Below are 15,207 nucleotides of genomic sequence, written 5' to 3' on the forward strand. Positions count from 1 at the left end.
AACTGTTATGTGACTTGTAAATTCCCAGGTGGTTAGAAGGGAAAATGGCTTGAAAAATTATAGTTCAAAGGACTTTGTGAATTTAATTTATTAACTGATTTTCAAATTACAAATTTCTTTTTGTATATTCCCATTTCTCTTTAATATGGAAGTCATCAAATTCTCTAAGTTCTAATAAATGATATCTAGAAATATTTGAGCATGTATATTCATTGGTATAACGAATAAGATTCCTAATTGATTGGAAAAATGAGAGAACACTTATGTATTAATTAAATTTCAGGTTTAGCGATATTGAGATATGTGTTTGTGTGTGTGCATGCATGTATTTTTCAAATTATATAGATAAAAGGCTAATATACAAATAAAAGGCTAATATGCAAAGTGTCCTATCAGGAGTTCGACCAGGAATTCAATCACTTGCTATGACATATGCTGAACACCAGGTGGCAGCATAGAACAAAGGAAGGCCCCGGTTGGCAGCCAGAAGGCCCCAATTGGACCTGATTGCCAACCAAGCCTAGGGACCCTACCCATGCATGAATTTTATGTTCCGGGCCTCTAGTAAAATATAATGTTTCATTCACCCTCTTGTATCCCTCGTTACTGGGAAATTAGTTATGGATAGAGGGTGCTTATTTTAGGGATTACTATTGATATAGACAAGGAAGATTTTCTCATACTCAAACATTTATATGAACACATAAATGCGTAAGAGTAAGATTCTTTCTTTCTCTTTCTCTCTCTTTAATTTCCAGGCATAGATATTCTTCATCAACTAGGCCTCGGAGGCAAAGATGTAAGACACTCATCATCAGTGACTGCTGCACCATCATCATCTACACCGCTACCTCAGGGGGTCCATTTAACAGAATCAGGTGTCATTTTAACAAATGATGCTTACATTGAGTCACCACTCAGGAAAATTTTACCAGTTCACTTAGAACAGCCACTTACAATATTAATTGGGCTACAGTCACATAAAGTAAACAATGCATTCCTCTTCAGCATTAGAAGTAAAAATAGACTGCAATTAGGAGTTCAGTTATTACCTAAGAAAATAGTGGTACACCTTGGAGGAAAGCAGTCTATATTTTTCAACTATAGTGTTCATGATGAGAGATGGCACTCATTTGCCATCACTATTAGAAACCAACTGGTCTCAATGTTCGTGGAGTGTGGAAAGAAATCTTTTAGCAGAGAGACTCTTTTGGAACTCCAGACATTTGATTCTAAGAGTGTGTTCACCTTAGGAAGTATGAACAATGATTCTGTCCATTTTGAAGGAATAGTATGTCAGTTGGATATTATTCCTACTGCAGAAGCATCTGCTAACTATTGCAGATATATGAAACAGCAGTGCCGTTCTGGGACAAGCCTTCTTCCTACAACTATTGTACCTGCTGAGATACCAGAAAACGCTCCCTTACCTAAACCATTTGGTGAACATATACTGTCAGGAGACACACTTACCAAAGGCAGAAAGACTCCAAATATTATCAGCAATGAATCTGCAATAGCATATAAACAACAAGAACATCAGACATCAAGATCTCAGTTAACTTCTCTTCATCCAGGGAATGTCTCTGCTGTGGATCTTGAGAGCCAGGGGATTCAGGACAAAGAAATAATCACAGAGGAACATCCTCAGACAAATCTAAGCCCATCAATGACCCATCATCTCCTCAGGGAGGCAAGAACAGATACCCAGGAGAAATTTAGTTCTCTCTCAAATGTGTCCAGCAATTTAACACAACATAATGATAGAGTCACTGGGCTGATTCTGTTTAAGAAGATGTCATCTATTCTTCCACATAATAAACAAGATACAGTTATTAATGGCAAGAAGGCTATCACAACAGATCTACAAACTAATGAACTCATGGAATTGCAACAGATTTTAAATACAACCTTGTACAGCGTGACAGATGAGCCATCTGTGGATAATCACCTTGATCTAAGGAAGGAAAGTGAAGTCGATCCTGATGCTACTTATCCCATTGAAAATAGCTATGGAACTGAGCTTTATGACTACTATTACTATGATGAGGATCTTAATACAATGTTCAAAATGGAGAGTCTGAGAGGGCCAAAAGGGGATACTGGACCTCCCGTAAGTTGTTGCTTTTTTTTTTAAAAAAAATGTCTTAATGTACTAACTTACCATATGTTTCAAAAAGAGTTCTCTAGATTGAACAATATAGAACAGATCAGAACTGTCTCCAAATGTAACTTGGCTATGGTGATTGGGTTTTTGGTTGCTATAATATATCCAACCAGAATACAATCCTGGCTCAAATATTGCACTTTTTTGTGTGTGGTTTTTATTGGCAGGCTGAAAAGGTTACTTAATTCTGGTAAAGTGGTGTAAGCTATATGTTTTTCTTGTTCAGTTGAAATTCAACCAGGAATTCAACTGCTAAATATAGACCAGCAACCTTTATTTTAAAAAAAACCAAACCATACGCTTAATGCATAGTCATGTTAGGAGAAGGATATAAAAGTTATAGTTGACCAAAGAAAAATATATCAATTTAAAAACCTTTTAGCACAACAGTGCCAAATGAATTAAAACAAAGTGCAAAATTTGTTTTAAATAGATAAATTTGTAGTGAAACATTGACTGGGAAAAAGAAAACCCTTATCATTCTAAATGTAATATTTTAATTGCCATGAAGAGTAACACATTTCATTTAATTCTTAATGATATAGTCATTTTATATTTCTCCTATATAATAAAAGGCTAATATGCAAATTGACCAAACGCAGAATGACCAGTCACTGTGACATGCACTAACCACCAGGGAGCAGACGCCAGGCTCATGGCTGGCAAGTGCAGCGGAGGTGGCGGGAGCCTCTCCTGCCTCCTCTGCAGCACAAAGAACCCATCAGGAGTATGTCCCGGGTGCGGGGGGGGACCGGCCTAAATCAGCAGTTGGACTTCCCCGGGAGGGGTCCTGGACTGCGAGAGGGCACAGGCCAGGCTAAGGGACCTCTACCCTCACCTCCAGTGCATGGAGGTCCTGCACCGGGCCTCTAGTGGATTAATAAAAGCTCCATCTACTTAAGACAAAAAACAATTTGTCAGCCCATCAATCCATTCAATGGAAAATCCAGCCAAGTCACTTCATAATGTATAAACAAAACTATAAAATAATAGACTGATTTTTTGAGCTCTGAAATTCTTTTGTTGTGTAGGTACAATTACAGATGTACATTTGAAAAAAGTTTTAAATAATTTGAAACTTATTTAAAGCTATTTAAAATAACATTAGAAACATTGTTTTTGCTTTTCATATTTGTACCTTAAATAATCAACCTATATGCCTTAAGAAATTAATTTTTTAATTGTAAGAAGACTAACATATACCTCAAAGTATTTATTTGATGAGAATAAAGTCTATGTATTTGGTTTAGTTCCAGAAACCACAGAATGTAGAATGGGAGAGGATGATGCCAATTGCTTAGCTTATGTTTCCTCTGTGGTTATTACTTGAAGTGATTTGTTAGGTATTGAGCAACCCCTATTATAATGAATATTTAAAGGTTTTAAAATAAAATCGAAATAATATATTATTATAGAGAAATAAACTCTTCTGAGCTATGACAATTACCAACATAATGGGAAGTTCATATTAAGCAAATGGTTATGGAAACAATTCTTCAGAAAGTCAGTATGATGAGATGAACATTAATCTTTTCTATAAAACCCAAAATAAGTCATTTCAACATTGGTAATTGAAACAATAATACTCAACAGATATGTACTTAGTCTGCACTATGGGCAAAGCAGGAACAGAGAGTATGCATAACATAGTCACTGCTCAGAAGGGACTTCGATTTTAATAATGGGGCTATAAGAAATACATTCATAACTACATCTCATAGTAAAGTAAGATAAATGCCACTGAGAGATACAAACTAAATGTATGGGATACATACAGTCAAAGATAAGGAAAATATTTTTGAGAGTATCTCTATGAAAGTTCACTTAAGGCTGAGCTATTCAGGATAAGTTCTTGTGGACAAACTTAGTTATAAACTAGGCTTCAAAGAATAGATAGACTTTGGTAAGTGAAAGGGACTAGTATATTTTTATATAGGAAAAAAGAGATATCATTTATTGAGTTTTTATCTTGTGGCTGACACTTTGCATACCCTTTCCATTCATTATCTTATCTTAAAATAACTTTGTAAGTTGGTATTCTCATTATTTTAGGTGAATAAACTAAAGTACCAAGCAGTTAATATACTTGCCCATCCCACATTATTAATAACTAGATGCCTGGTGCACAAAATTTATACAGTGGAGCTTGTCCCTTAGCCCGGCTTGTACCCTCTTCAATCTGGGACCCCCTTGGGGGATGTCTGTCTGCCGGTTTAACCCAATCTCGCAGGGATCGGGCCTAAATTGGCAGTTGGACATCCCTCTCACAATCCGGGACTACTGGCTTCTAACTGTTCACCTGCCTACCTGCCTGATCTCCCCCTAACTGCTCCTCTCCCAGCCTGATTGATGCCTAACTGTTCCCCTGCTGATATAATCACCCTCAACTGCCCTCTCCTGCCGACCTGATTTCCCCCAACTGCCCTCCCCTGCCATGACCCGCCTCCTCTGCCAGGACCCACCCTCTCTGCGTGAGGCGATAGAGACACCTGGACCGGCCTCCTCCATGCTGTGGGACCCCAGGCCTCACCACACAGAGTGGCCACCAGGCTCTGCCTCTACTGTGTGCATGGCCATCTTATGATGGCCATCTTGTGACGATGTGAGCGTGTGACACCACTAGGTTATTATTAGTATAGATTGATAGAGCCAGGTTTTCTGCCTCAAACTCTTTATAATGCTAGGCTGAATAACGTTAGGCAAATACAAGACCCAACCTATATTTCAGGTTGTGGAGAGTTTTAATTGTCAAACTGATAATTCTAACTTCCTTTTCTCAATAGTGAATTTTGTAGGCTTTTAAGTAGACATATTACTAGGAATTCAGTCTGATAGCAGTGTCTAGACAGAAAATTTCTGTTATCTTGATGTTACAAGACTAGAACATTAGGGTGATAGCAATGAAAATGCAAAAGAAAGGTAGGACTTAAGTGATATTTTAAAGGAAAGTTCAACTTTGAGAATCCTACTCCAGCATAGTGTAGAAGACTAAAGGCAGATTTTAGAAAGCAAAGGATGGACTGAATGGTGGTAAAATGATGAACTTTGTAGGATTGTTCTACTGTTTCCCCACGTGGATGTTATTGTGAAGTCTGAGGGCAGCCTGATTTTCTACCCAGAGTGACCATTTCTTCCTCTGTATCCCCATGTAGTTATTTACTTTTCTTTGAAGTTCAATAAGCCTATTGGGTCCTGTGTCAGTTTTTTCTGGTACACTTTGATGTGAAGATTATTTTTACTTTATAGTAGAAAAGTCTCCTCTTTTCTAGCATTTTCCTTTTGCATTTTTCTATGTTCTTCTACAGCAGTGTTTCCCAAACTTTTGACATATGTGTACCCCTTCTATAATTTTTGTAATGCTGAGTACCCCTTGTACTCATGAGAACATAGAATTTGGCGCAGCTAAGCACGGTGCAGTGCATATCCCCACCAAACTCCAGTGCAATGGGTACCCCCACCAAACTCTTCCCGTACCCCTAGAGGTATGCATACCACACTTTGGGAAACACTGTTCTACAGTAACACCACTATGCATATGTTGAGTGTCCTTTGTAATGGAAGTATTTATTATCTTCTCTATAATCATGTTTATCTGTTGCTTTCTTATTTCATTCTGTGTGGATTCAGTTATCCTGCATCCATATTTTTTTATTCTTTTTTTCAGTTCTTTTTCATCAGTTTTTATTGCTTCTGACATGGCTTTCATCTGTAACTAGAGGCCCGGTACACGAATTTGTGCATGGGTGGAGTCCAGCCGGCCTCCCATGTTTGAGGCCAATCGGGCTGGCCAGGGGGAGGGGAAGCCAGAGGTTGGCTGGCCAGCCCTGCCCCCCTGGTCAAACTCCTGGTTGAGGGGACAATTTGCATATTAGCCTTTTATTATATAGGATAGTCTCTTTTTATTCTTTCTTAAGCTCTTCTGGTTCACATTTCATTAGCTTGGTTTTACTTTTATCTCTTGTAACTTTTCTTTAAGCTCTCCTTTTAGAGAAAATTGACATTTCTAAATTCTTTGAATCTCTAGTGAACTATATGCCTGAACCCTTTCTCTATTGCATAGAGCAACTCCTCCCATGAATGGTTTTCCTCCACTTTTAATTTATGTTCCTGTCCTCACACTTCCCCTCACCTCTATATCTACGCATAAGGCTTGTTCTGGTTTCTTCCTAGTTATTAGTCATTTTAAAAATAAAGATTACTGTATCTGAGCTGCTATTTGTTTTAGAATAGTATAGGTACATGTGAAAGGAAGTAATGTGGAGTGGTGCACAGATTCAAATTTAAATGCCATCTTATATTTAGTTTGTCCTCTACCAGAAACACATCTCCCCTCATTTCATGTGCAATTTGTTGTGAATCTCTTTGTATCACAGGCTCTCTGAAGAGAAATGTGATGATTTCTGCTCTTGTCTTTTAGCTCCTAGAAACCTCCTGAGGTTAGGAGATTTGGTTGTAAATCATAAACATGACATGTTCTTCCAGTTAATTTGTACCTTCTTTACTTTTGGCTGTTTGGAACTGGGTCTTTACTGAGTCATGAATTATATCTCCTGTGGGTTTCCCATTCCTTTAAAACTCATCATTGTAGTCAAAGGATTGTTGGCATGAACTTTTAGGACTGATATACTTTTAGACATCTGTAGCCTGTCCAAGGTTTGAGATCTAAGGAGGTTTTCTGCATTTTTGTTTTTGGTCATCTCTCAACATCTTTTCTTACACCAATGTTTCTCAGTATTTGAAAGATAATCTTCATATTTTGTGGTTTGTGGTTGTGGTTCCTTTCTCATTTCATTGGAGATGATGTTTTCATCTTTTGATATTTTTTTGTTGTTTTCAGTGGGTTTTGAGGGAGAGAGGGAGGGTAGTTTAAAAATCTTCTCTCTTTACATCTTTAATGTAAATTCTCTAGTGATTTTTTAAGACATAAACCAGATCATGTCATTTATCTGCCTTATCTCTTCAGTGGCCAAAAAATGAAGCACTTAGAATAAATCAAAGACTCTTTTTCCTATAAGAGTGTCTCAGCTGGTTGGGCATTGTTCTATGCGCTGAAAGGTGGAAGGTGTGATTTGTGGTCAGGTCACATGCCTGGGTTTCGGGCAGCAGCTCTGGTCAGGGTGTGCAGGAGGCAGCTGATCCATGTTTCATTCACATTGATGTGATCTGGCCCCTGCTTACCTAAGCAACCTCATCTTTGTTCCATTTTTTCTTACTTTCACTATAGCTTTCTTTCAGTTTTTTAATAAGGCTGGTTTTTTGTTGTTGTTGTTGTTTTGTTATGCTTTAATTATATCTTTATTCATTTTATCTCTATGTTGTAGAATATTATTTTATCCTATTCATCTTTTAGGTCTAACTTAACACTTCCTCAGAGAAACCTTCTCTGGTACCACAATATAAATTAGATGCATTATGTCAATCTCTCACTTGGTTGCTTTTTTTTTTTTTTTTCCTTCTTCATTGCTATGTAAACTGTATAATTATGTGTTTATCTGTTAATGTGACTTTTTATCTAGACTGTCAGCTCAGGAGCACTTGATGCTTACTAATATTTATTGAGTGAATAAATGAATTTCAAAAGGAATTTGAGATGCAGAACAAGAAATTTTAGATGCAGAACTTCTAAGATTAATTGACCAGGCATTGCTATCTCTTGGAAGTATTGGTATAGTGAATAAATTGCCTTACTGTAATATTACCCTAGTAATAATAATATTATAAGTATACTGAGTGCTTACTGTGCCTCATACATATTCTATAGTTTACTGGTTAACTACTATATATCAAACATAGTCACCGGTATTTCATATAAAAATATTTAATGCTCACAATAACTCTGATATGTAGATTTTTATTATCAATATTTTAAAGATGAGGAAACTAAGGTTAAGAAAGTGCAATGGATGTGTCCAAGGCCATTTAGCTAATAAATGATTGAGGCATAATTTGAATCTAGGTTGAATGATTGCAAAACCATTGTTCTTTTAATTGAATTATGCTTTCTCTTAATAATCAGTAATCTGAAAGATAAAGTACTTTTTCTAATATGTAACTTTATTTATAGAAAATAATTCTCCTCCAAAAAGTCATGCCAAATAAAATTACTTTGCTTCTATGGCCTCTAGAAAGTGCCCATTTATAACTAGGTCTCAAAGATTTGGAAGTGAAAATTGTGAAGATAAGTTAAAATCTATTTTATCTAATGTTTATTAAACAACTCAAGTATTTTAATCACAATAGAAAATATACTTTTACTCTCCAATATCTATTATTAAATTCTATGTTAACTGCCTTTATAATATGAATGAATTGCATTTACTTTTGTCACAAAGTAGTGTGATAAGGCAATAAACCAAAGTAAGATATTTGTTTTATTTTCCACTTCATTTTTCATTTTTAAATTCTTATTTTGGGGGATACCAATTCAAATCAACAGCTTTTAACTTCTGATTATAATAGTAGAACCAGAACTAATTTGAAAAGAATTTTGATTTTTAAAAAATGATTTTTTTTGGTGGGAGCTAGTGATCTAATAATAGGTCTTAAGACATTTGAATGGCTCAGGAAGGAGAATTTCCTCGGTTTGGAATTGACTATAAATAATACTTCTACCTCTACATTAGGGGTGTCGAACTCAATCAGAAAAGGGGCCAAAATCTAAAATCCAGCCTAAATCGCGGGCCGAATGGTTTACTAAACAGTCATAAACTGTCATTGTGATGGAAACGCAGCGGAGTGCAGTGATGACAGCGTGGTGCGGGCCACATTGCAAGGCCTGGTGGGACGAATTTGGCCCGCGGGCCTTGTGTTTGACACATGTGCTCTACATTATGAATTGCATGAGAGACTTTTTTTCAAGTTAGGGTGTACAAAAAGGAAAAAAATTAAATTAAAGGAAAACAGTTTAACATATATAAAGAGCATTAGAAAACTGAAAAGTGACTGTAATATCAATAAAGAAGCAAATTTCAAAGAGAAAAATCTACATAAAAAGAGGAACATTAGGCCATGCTGCTTGCTAATGTTAAAGGTAAAGCTAGTATTTTAGCATTGATATGTCTAATTTTAAAGTTCATACTATTTTTATTGCAATAATGAATGGTTATAAAACAGAAAATGTGTATGCTCCATAAACAAGAAGAATAATGCCATTTCAGCAGAGTGCTCAGTAACAATGAAATGAATGAACAGATGAATATGTACCAACCACATCCAATTAACATTTATTCTTCCAAAATTGATTATTAAAGTAAGTAAAAAGGATGACCTAAGGCACATGTGTCAAACACAAGGCCCGCGGGCCAAATCTGTCCCGCCAGGCCTTGCAATGTGGCCCGCACCCTGCTGTCATCACTGCACTCCGCTGCTTTTCCATCACAATGACAGTTTATGACTGTTCAGTAAACCATTTGGCCCGCGATTTAGGCTGGATTTTAGATTTTGGCCCCTTCTTTGATTGAGTTCGACACCCCTAATAGGTCCTAAGGCATGGTCGGCAAACTCATTAGTCAACGGAGCCAAATATCAATAGTACAATGATGGAAATTTCTTTTGAGAGCAAAATTTTTACACTTAAACTATATAGGTAGATACATTGTTATTAACTTAATTAGGATACTCCTAAATTGGCCTTTGCTAAAAACTCAAGAGGCCAAAGAGCCACATGTAGTTTGTGAGCCGCATTTGCTGGCCACTGACCTAAGGCATTATATGAGAAAACAAAGAAGTAATTTCCCATTTTATACATTTAATCACATTTAAAGAATCCAGAGCACTTAAAAATTCTATCAGTTTTTGCTCCCATACTTTGTTTCACAAACCATTTAACTCTATCAGTGACCTCCTGGTATGCTGTGTTTTGTGTAAGGCAGATTTATTGCCAAATATCCTAGAAGTATTTCATTATAACAATTTAACACATTACACATGTCCTTAGTATAAGTCTTTTAAAGGAACGTAAAATAGTCAGTGCTTTAATTTCTCATGGCAAGGCTTCTTTTGAAACATGTTTGGAAAAACCTGTCATTGTTGGTCTCCAAACCCCAAATTGAATTCCTCTTTCAGTAGTAAAAGTAAATTTAGGTAAAAATTCACCCACAAAACTACTAGTTATGGTCCCTGTAAAAAAAACAAATACAGCGCCTGTAACCATAAGTCGTAGACTTCCTGATGCCATTTCTGGGCAGATTAAAGGGGACACTTGAGTTTCAACTCTCAGCCCTGCTGAGTAGGGTTGAGGGGGATTCATGTTACTTTGAAATCATCATCAGCTCGTAACTGGGGACTGAAAAAGAGCCCTAAGTTGAGATTGTTAATGAAACGTGTGAGAAAAGACGTATCTATTATGCCTAATATCTTGGCATTTGTGTTCCCAGGGTCCACCTGGTCCAGCAGGCATCCCAGGTCCCTCAGGGAAGAGAGGCCCGCGGGTGAGTAGATGGCTTCCAGTCCCCACATGCTGTTGGAATTAATAACTTTCCAATATGTTTTTTCCTAGTATTGTACAGTATGTACTTCCCTTGGAAACCTGCCTGGATCTTCAAACTTAGCCGTACCTTTGCCAACTGGAGAGATGCTTAGGAACACGTGTGGCTTGTTTATCTGAGTATAAATGCCCAGTCAAAGCACTTTCTGTGCACGTGCCCAAGAAAGGTGGTCACAGTCATAGATTAGTGGCTGTTCGAGTGCTACTTGCAACGTTACTCTCAATTATAAAGCAATCTCACCTGTAGTTGACAGTCCAAGATGGAGCTCCCTTACTTTGAGAAATGAAGAGGAGTGGGCTGCCTTAAAATAGTGCATTCCTGGATTACATAGTGGAAAATACTGGAGCTATTGACTAGAAAAATCGCTGTCCTGAGGAAAAATGCAGCCTTAAGGATCAGCGGTGGTTTCTGACATTACACAGGTCCAACCAAAGATGCATTGCTCTGTTAGAATTAGTTTCTTTCAAACTGAAAAATAAATGTGGGCTTTTACTGACGGAAATTCTTCAAAGAGCAGAAAAAGAAGCATGACTGTGTTATAAAGACAAATGCAAATGCCGTATAGAATTCACTTTCTAGCCTGATTTTTATCCTAAACACAATGTTAAGAAAAATCACCCTAAATATTACATTAAGTTATCCACGCTCACATCAAACTCTTGTTCATATGAGGGGAGATGAATGCTCACTGGGCTCCAGCGGTTACTTACTGTTTCTCTGCCCTCGATGACCTATCACACTCCTCCCAGAATGACTTCTAAAACCTGTTTACTGTCTCCTGCCTGAAAACCATTCCGCCTTCCTCCTTTTCTGTCAGGAGAAGCTGGATTCACGTCTATGAGGGACCCAGAATTGTATCCTCTCTCCACTACGAAGACTGTTCCCCCACACTCTGACCTTCAGTGTCTGAATTCCCATCTTTCCTTATGTTACAGCACTTTCCTTCCCTAATGTCCATCTTTTCTCCCATTTATTTGTCCAGCCCTCTTTCTTTAAGGAGGGAACAGTATTTCTCTTCTCAAGGCTAACAATTCAATTACATTTGTGTTCCTAATTTTGTCTCCACTCAGTTATTTAACTTAAAACTTGTGACTGTACATTTCTTCTCTCCATAGGTTTTATTTCATTTGACAATGGCCAACAAATTCTCCTAGTTTTTAAAAATACCAAACTTTCACTGATATTCATTTTTTCTAAAGTTATTGTCCTGGCTCACTTTTGTGCTACTAAGCTTTGTGAAATAATAGTTTATATCCATTGCTTTTATGTCTACAACAACTCATTTGTTACTCCCCACAAATTTTTCTACCTACTTTATCAAAATTTATTTTTTTTGCAGGTTATAAATGGCATGTGTCATGAAATCTAATCTTTTTTTTCTTTTAATGTCAGTCTTATACATATGACTTCAATATTTGCATTGCTGACAGAAATTCTTTAATGCTCTTATTAATTCAGAATTGGAAAGACAGACAAATAAATAATTATTAACTATATGTTATGTGCTAAGTAGAGGTATGGCTGAAGAGCACAGGTGGATAGCAAACCCAAATGAATATGGGAGGCCTAGAGATCTGGAAGCCTTTGTGAAGCGAATCATAGATCATCTTATTGGTTAAGTTTCCTCATTTCTAAGGGCGAGTAAAAATAACCTCCTTGTGGGGTTGTTGTAAGAATTAGAAATAAGAAATATAAAGTGTTAATACAGTTACTTGCACATAGTATGTATAATACTCAGTAAATAGAAGTAATTATTAAATTCAAACTAGCAAACATCCATTGAAAGGCTAATATGTGCTAAGTACTACATTGATAATATTTAGAACAGTCTCTTTTCAAAGAATTCACAATCCTAGAACTAATCAGCACGCTTCATAAGGTAGTTAAAATGGGAATAAAATATTTAAATAACAGATTGGGACAGTATAAGAAATGTTTCAAAGCAACATATAATTAATTGAAAATGAATTTTACATGCAGTGGTTTCTATGGAAGTTAGTTAGAGAGAGAATCACTTCCTGCTGGTGTAGCCAGGATTCAAAAGTGAGGTGGGAGCTCAAAAGGATTTGGGTAGGTAGGTTTAGGGGGCAAGAATAAATGAAGTAACTCTTTAAGGCATATGTAATAGCACAAGCAAAAACCTAGGTGCACAAAGAGTTAACATGTGTTGAGAGGAAAGTAATAAAACAATTGAAATTTGTTATTTTTAGGCTTCTTACTCTGCAGGGCTTTTAGAAATAGCTCTAAGCAATATGGCTAGAGATAGGGTAGGTACCTGAGGGAGATAAACACCTCAAGGCAATGTTCTGAAGCAAAAGATAGAAAGGACACTTCTATAATTAGTGTAGTTCAGACGAAAATATTCAAGTTCTCAGAAAATATAACAGACTTTGTAAAAAAATGAAATATTCATTTTAATAAAATTATAGTTTGTAATATTATTTGAATGTTAGAATAAACACTGCCTGTTATTTATATCTGGTTTATATCTGGATTTATCATAAGCATAATCTGACTCTCTTACTATTTGCAGGGCATACCAGGACCACATGGGAATCCTGGGTTGCCTGGATTACCAGGTCCAAAGGTGAGTGATTACTAGTGAGTATTACATGATTTTCTTGACATTACAGATAGTCCTTAACTTTCAAAGACAATCTTGGGACAGTGAGGATCTCTGTTATGTCCGGAGCATGATATTTGGTTCTTTAACAGGATTATCTTAGTTTAGCAGACAGCTAGATTCCTCCAAAGGCCCACCGCACTTGAACTCACCTTGTTAGTGATAAAGTCAGGGATGGGCCTGCTTTGGCATTACGAAGTCTTTATTGTCAAAATATGATGGCAATATGTTGAAACCTTTGAAATTTACAGATTTGGATTTGAGTGATTTACCTTAAATCAAGGCCATTTTAATGTGGTAATAAATACTGAAGAAATAAAATATCATTCATGTCCCTGTTCCATACTTCCTAATATTTTTACTTGAAAAAAGATCTGTGAGGATAATTTGATAGGTGATTGAATTTTTATGAAAACAACTAACCTGAAAGCCTATCTATCACACTGTTATCTATCAGACTACTATCAGGATAATAGTAGGAGCATAGAAGAAAGGGAATATTTCAGGCTGGTTACCCTGAGAGGAGGTATGGGGATAGAGATCTAACTATATGTTATATATGTAAAATGTATATGTATATAAAATAAATCCCATAAAACATATGGGATTATGTAAACATTAGAGTCTTGGTTGCCAGTAACTTAATAAATTTCTTTTTAAGGCCATTAATAATTTATCTGCTTAATAATGATAACACTCTGAAATATACATGTAACCATAAAGAATAGGGGTTAAGAACATAGATTTTGGAGTCCAAGAGATCTGGGTTCAAGGTATAGCTTTCTTGGTTTGAATAATAGAAGCAAATCACTTGCTTACCTTTTTAAAGCTTCACTTTCCTCTTCTATAATATTGGAAAGCCTTGTCCAGTGTGGGTCATTTAGTTGGGAGTGTCCATGCACTGAAATGTTGCTGGTTCAATTCCCAGTCAGGGCACATGCCCGGATTGTGGGCTCGATTTTTTCTTTGTAAGGGGGGTTGGGGGGTATGGCATGCAGGAGGCAGCAGATCAATGTTTTGCTGTTACACCAGTGTTTTTCTCTTCCTCTCAACTTTCCCTTTCTAAAAAATAAATAAAAATATTAAGAATAAGTAAATGAAAATGGGGAAATCATAGTACATCCTCATAGGATGGAAGTGAAGGCAAATTAAATTAATGTTAGTAAAGCACTTACCATGACATTAACATGCCATGAGTATAATGATTATTATTAATAAGTAATAAAATAGCATACAGCTAGGATAATTGAAATTCATATTTTCTAAAGCATCTCATCATTGCTAATACTTTCTTTAGTTCAATAACAATGCCTCAAAGAGGAAAAGACTCTTTGAACTCAAGCTGAAGATGTAGCAGCAGGAGGAAAGACAGATGACTTAAAGCACATGTGTCAAACACAAGGCCCGCGGGCCAAAGCCGTCCCGCCAGGCCTTGCAATGTGGCCCGCACCGCGCTGTCATCACTGCACTTCGCTGCGTTTCCATCACAATGACAGTTTATGACTGTTCAGTAAACCATTCGGCCCGCGATTTAGGCTGGATTTTAGATTTTGGCCTCTTCTCTGATTGAGTTCGACACCCCTAACTTAAAGAAACCAGAAGTTTGCTTTGTAATGTGTGATTCCTGCGTCCTTCAAGCTTCCTGTGAGGAACTGAAAGATATTTAGACTAGCCAAAGGTTAAAGTAGCTATAAAAGCCTAGCACATGCTTCTCCACAGGTCTGAAGTGCCCGGGACTTACAGTCCTGCTAACAGCCTACAGGAAGGAAGGCAGAAGTGGGCCAGGGCAATTTCCACATGGATTGTATAATTAGTTATTCAAAACAAATAATAAATATGGAGAATAGGGTAAGGAGGGATGAAAATATAGTGGAGAGTTTTTCATTTAATTGACTTCTTATAATGTGAATACATATTTAGAAGATAGTATT

At 36.7% G+C, this 15,207-nt stretch overlaps 1 protein-coding gene across 2 annotated transcripts in view; it reads left to right on the forward strand.

Moving 5' to 3' along the window:
- COL24A1 (collagen type XXIV alpha 1 chain) overlaps positions 1 to 15,207 on the forward strand; it is a 293,517-nt gene that overhangs the window by 27,931 nt on the left and 250,379 nt on the right. For both annotated transcript variants that reach the window (XM_036446684.2, XM_045584381.1), the window contains exons 3-5: positions 759 to 2,113; positions 10,543 to 10,596; positions 13,187 to 13,240. In XM_036446684.2, the coding sequence (XP_036302577.1) occupies positions 759 to 2,113; positions 10,543 to 10,596; positions 13,187 to 13,240 (1,463 nt within the window). The remainder of the gene's footprint in view (positions 1 to 758; positions 2,114 to 10,542; positions 10,597 to 13,186; positions 13,241 to 15,207) is intronic.

Source organism: Pipistrellus kuhlii, unplaced genomic scaffold (assembly GCF_014108245.1).
Source record: "Pipistrellus kuhlii isolate mPipKuh1 unplaced genomic scaffold, mPipKuh1.p scaffold_m20_p_2, whole genome shotgun sequence".
In the NCBI taxonomy this organism is placed as follows: Eukaryota; Metazoa; Chordata; class Mammalia; order Chiroptera; family Vespertilionidae; genus Pipistrellus; species Pipistrellus kuhlii.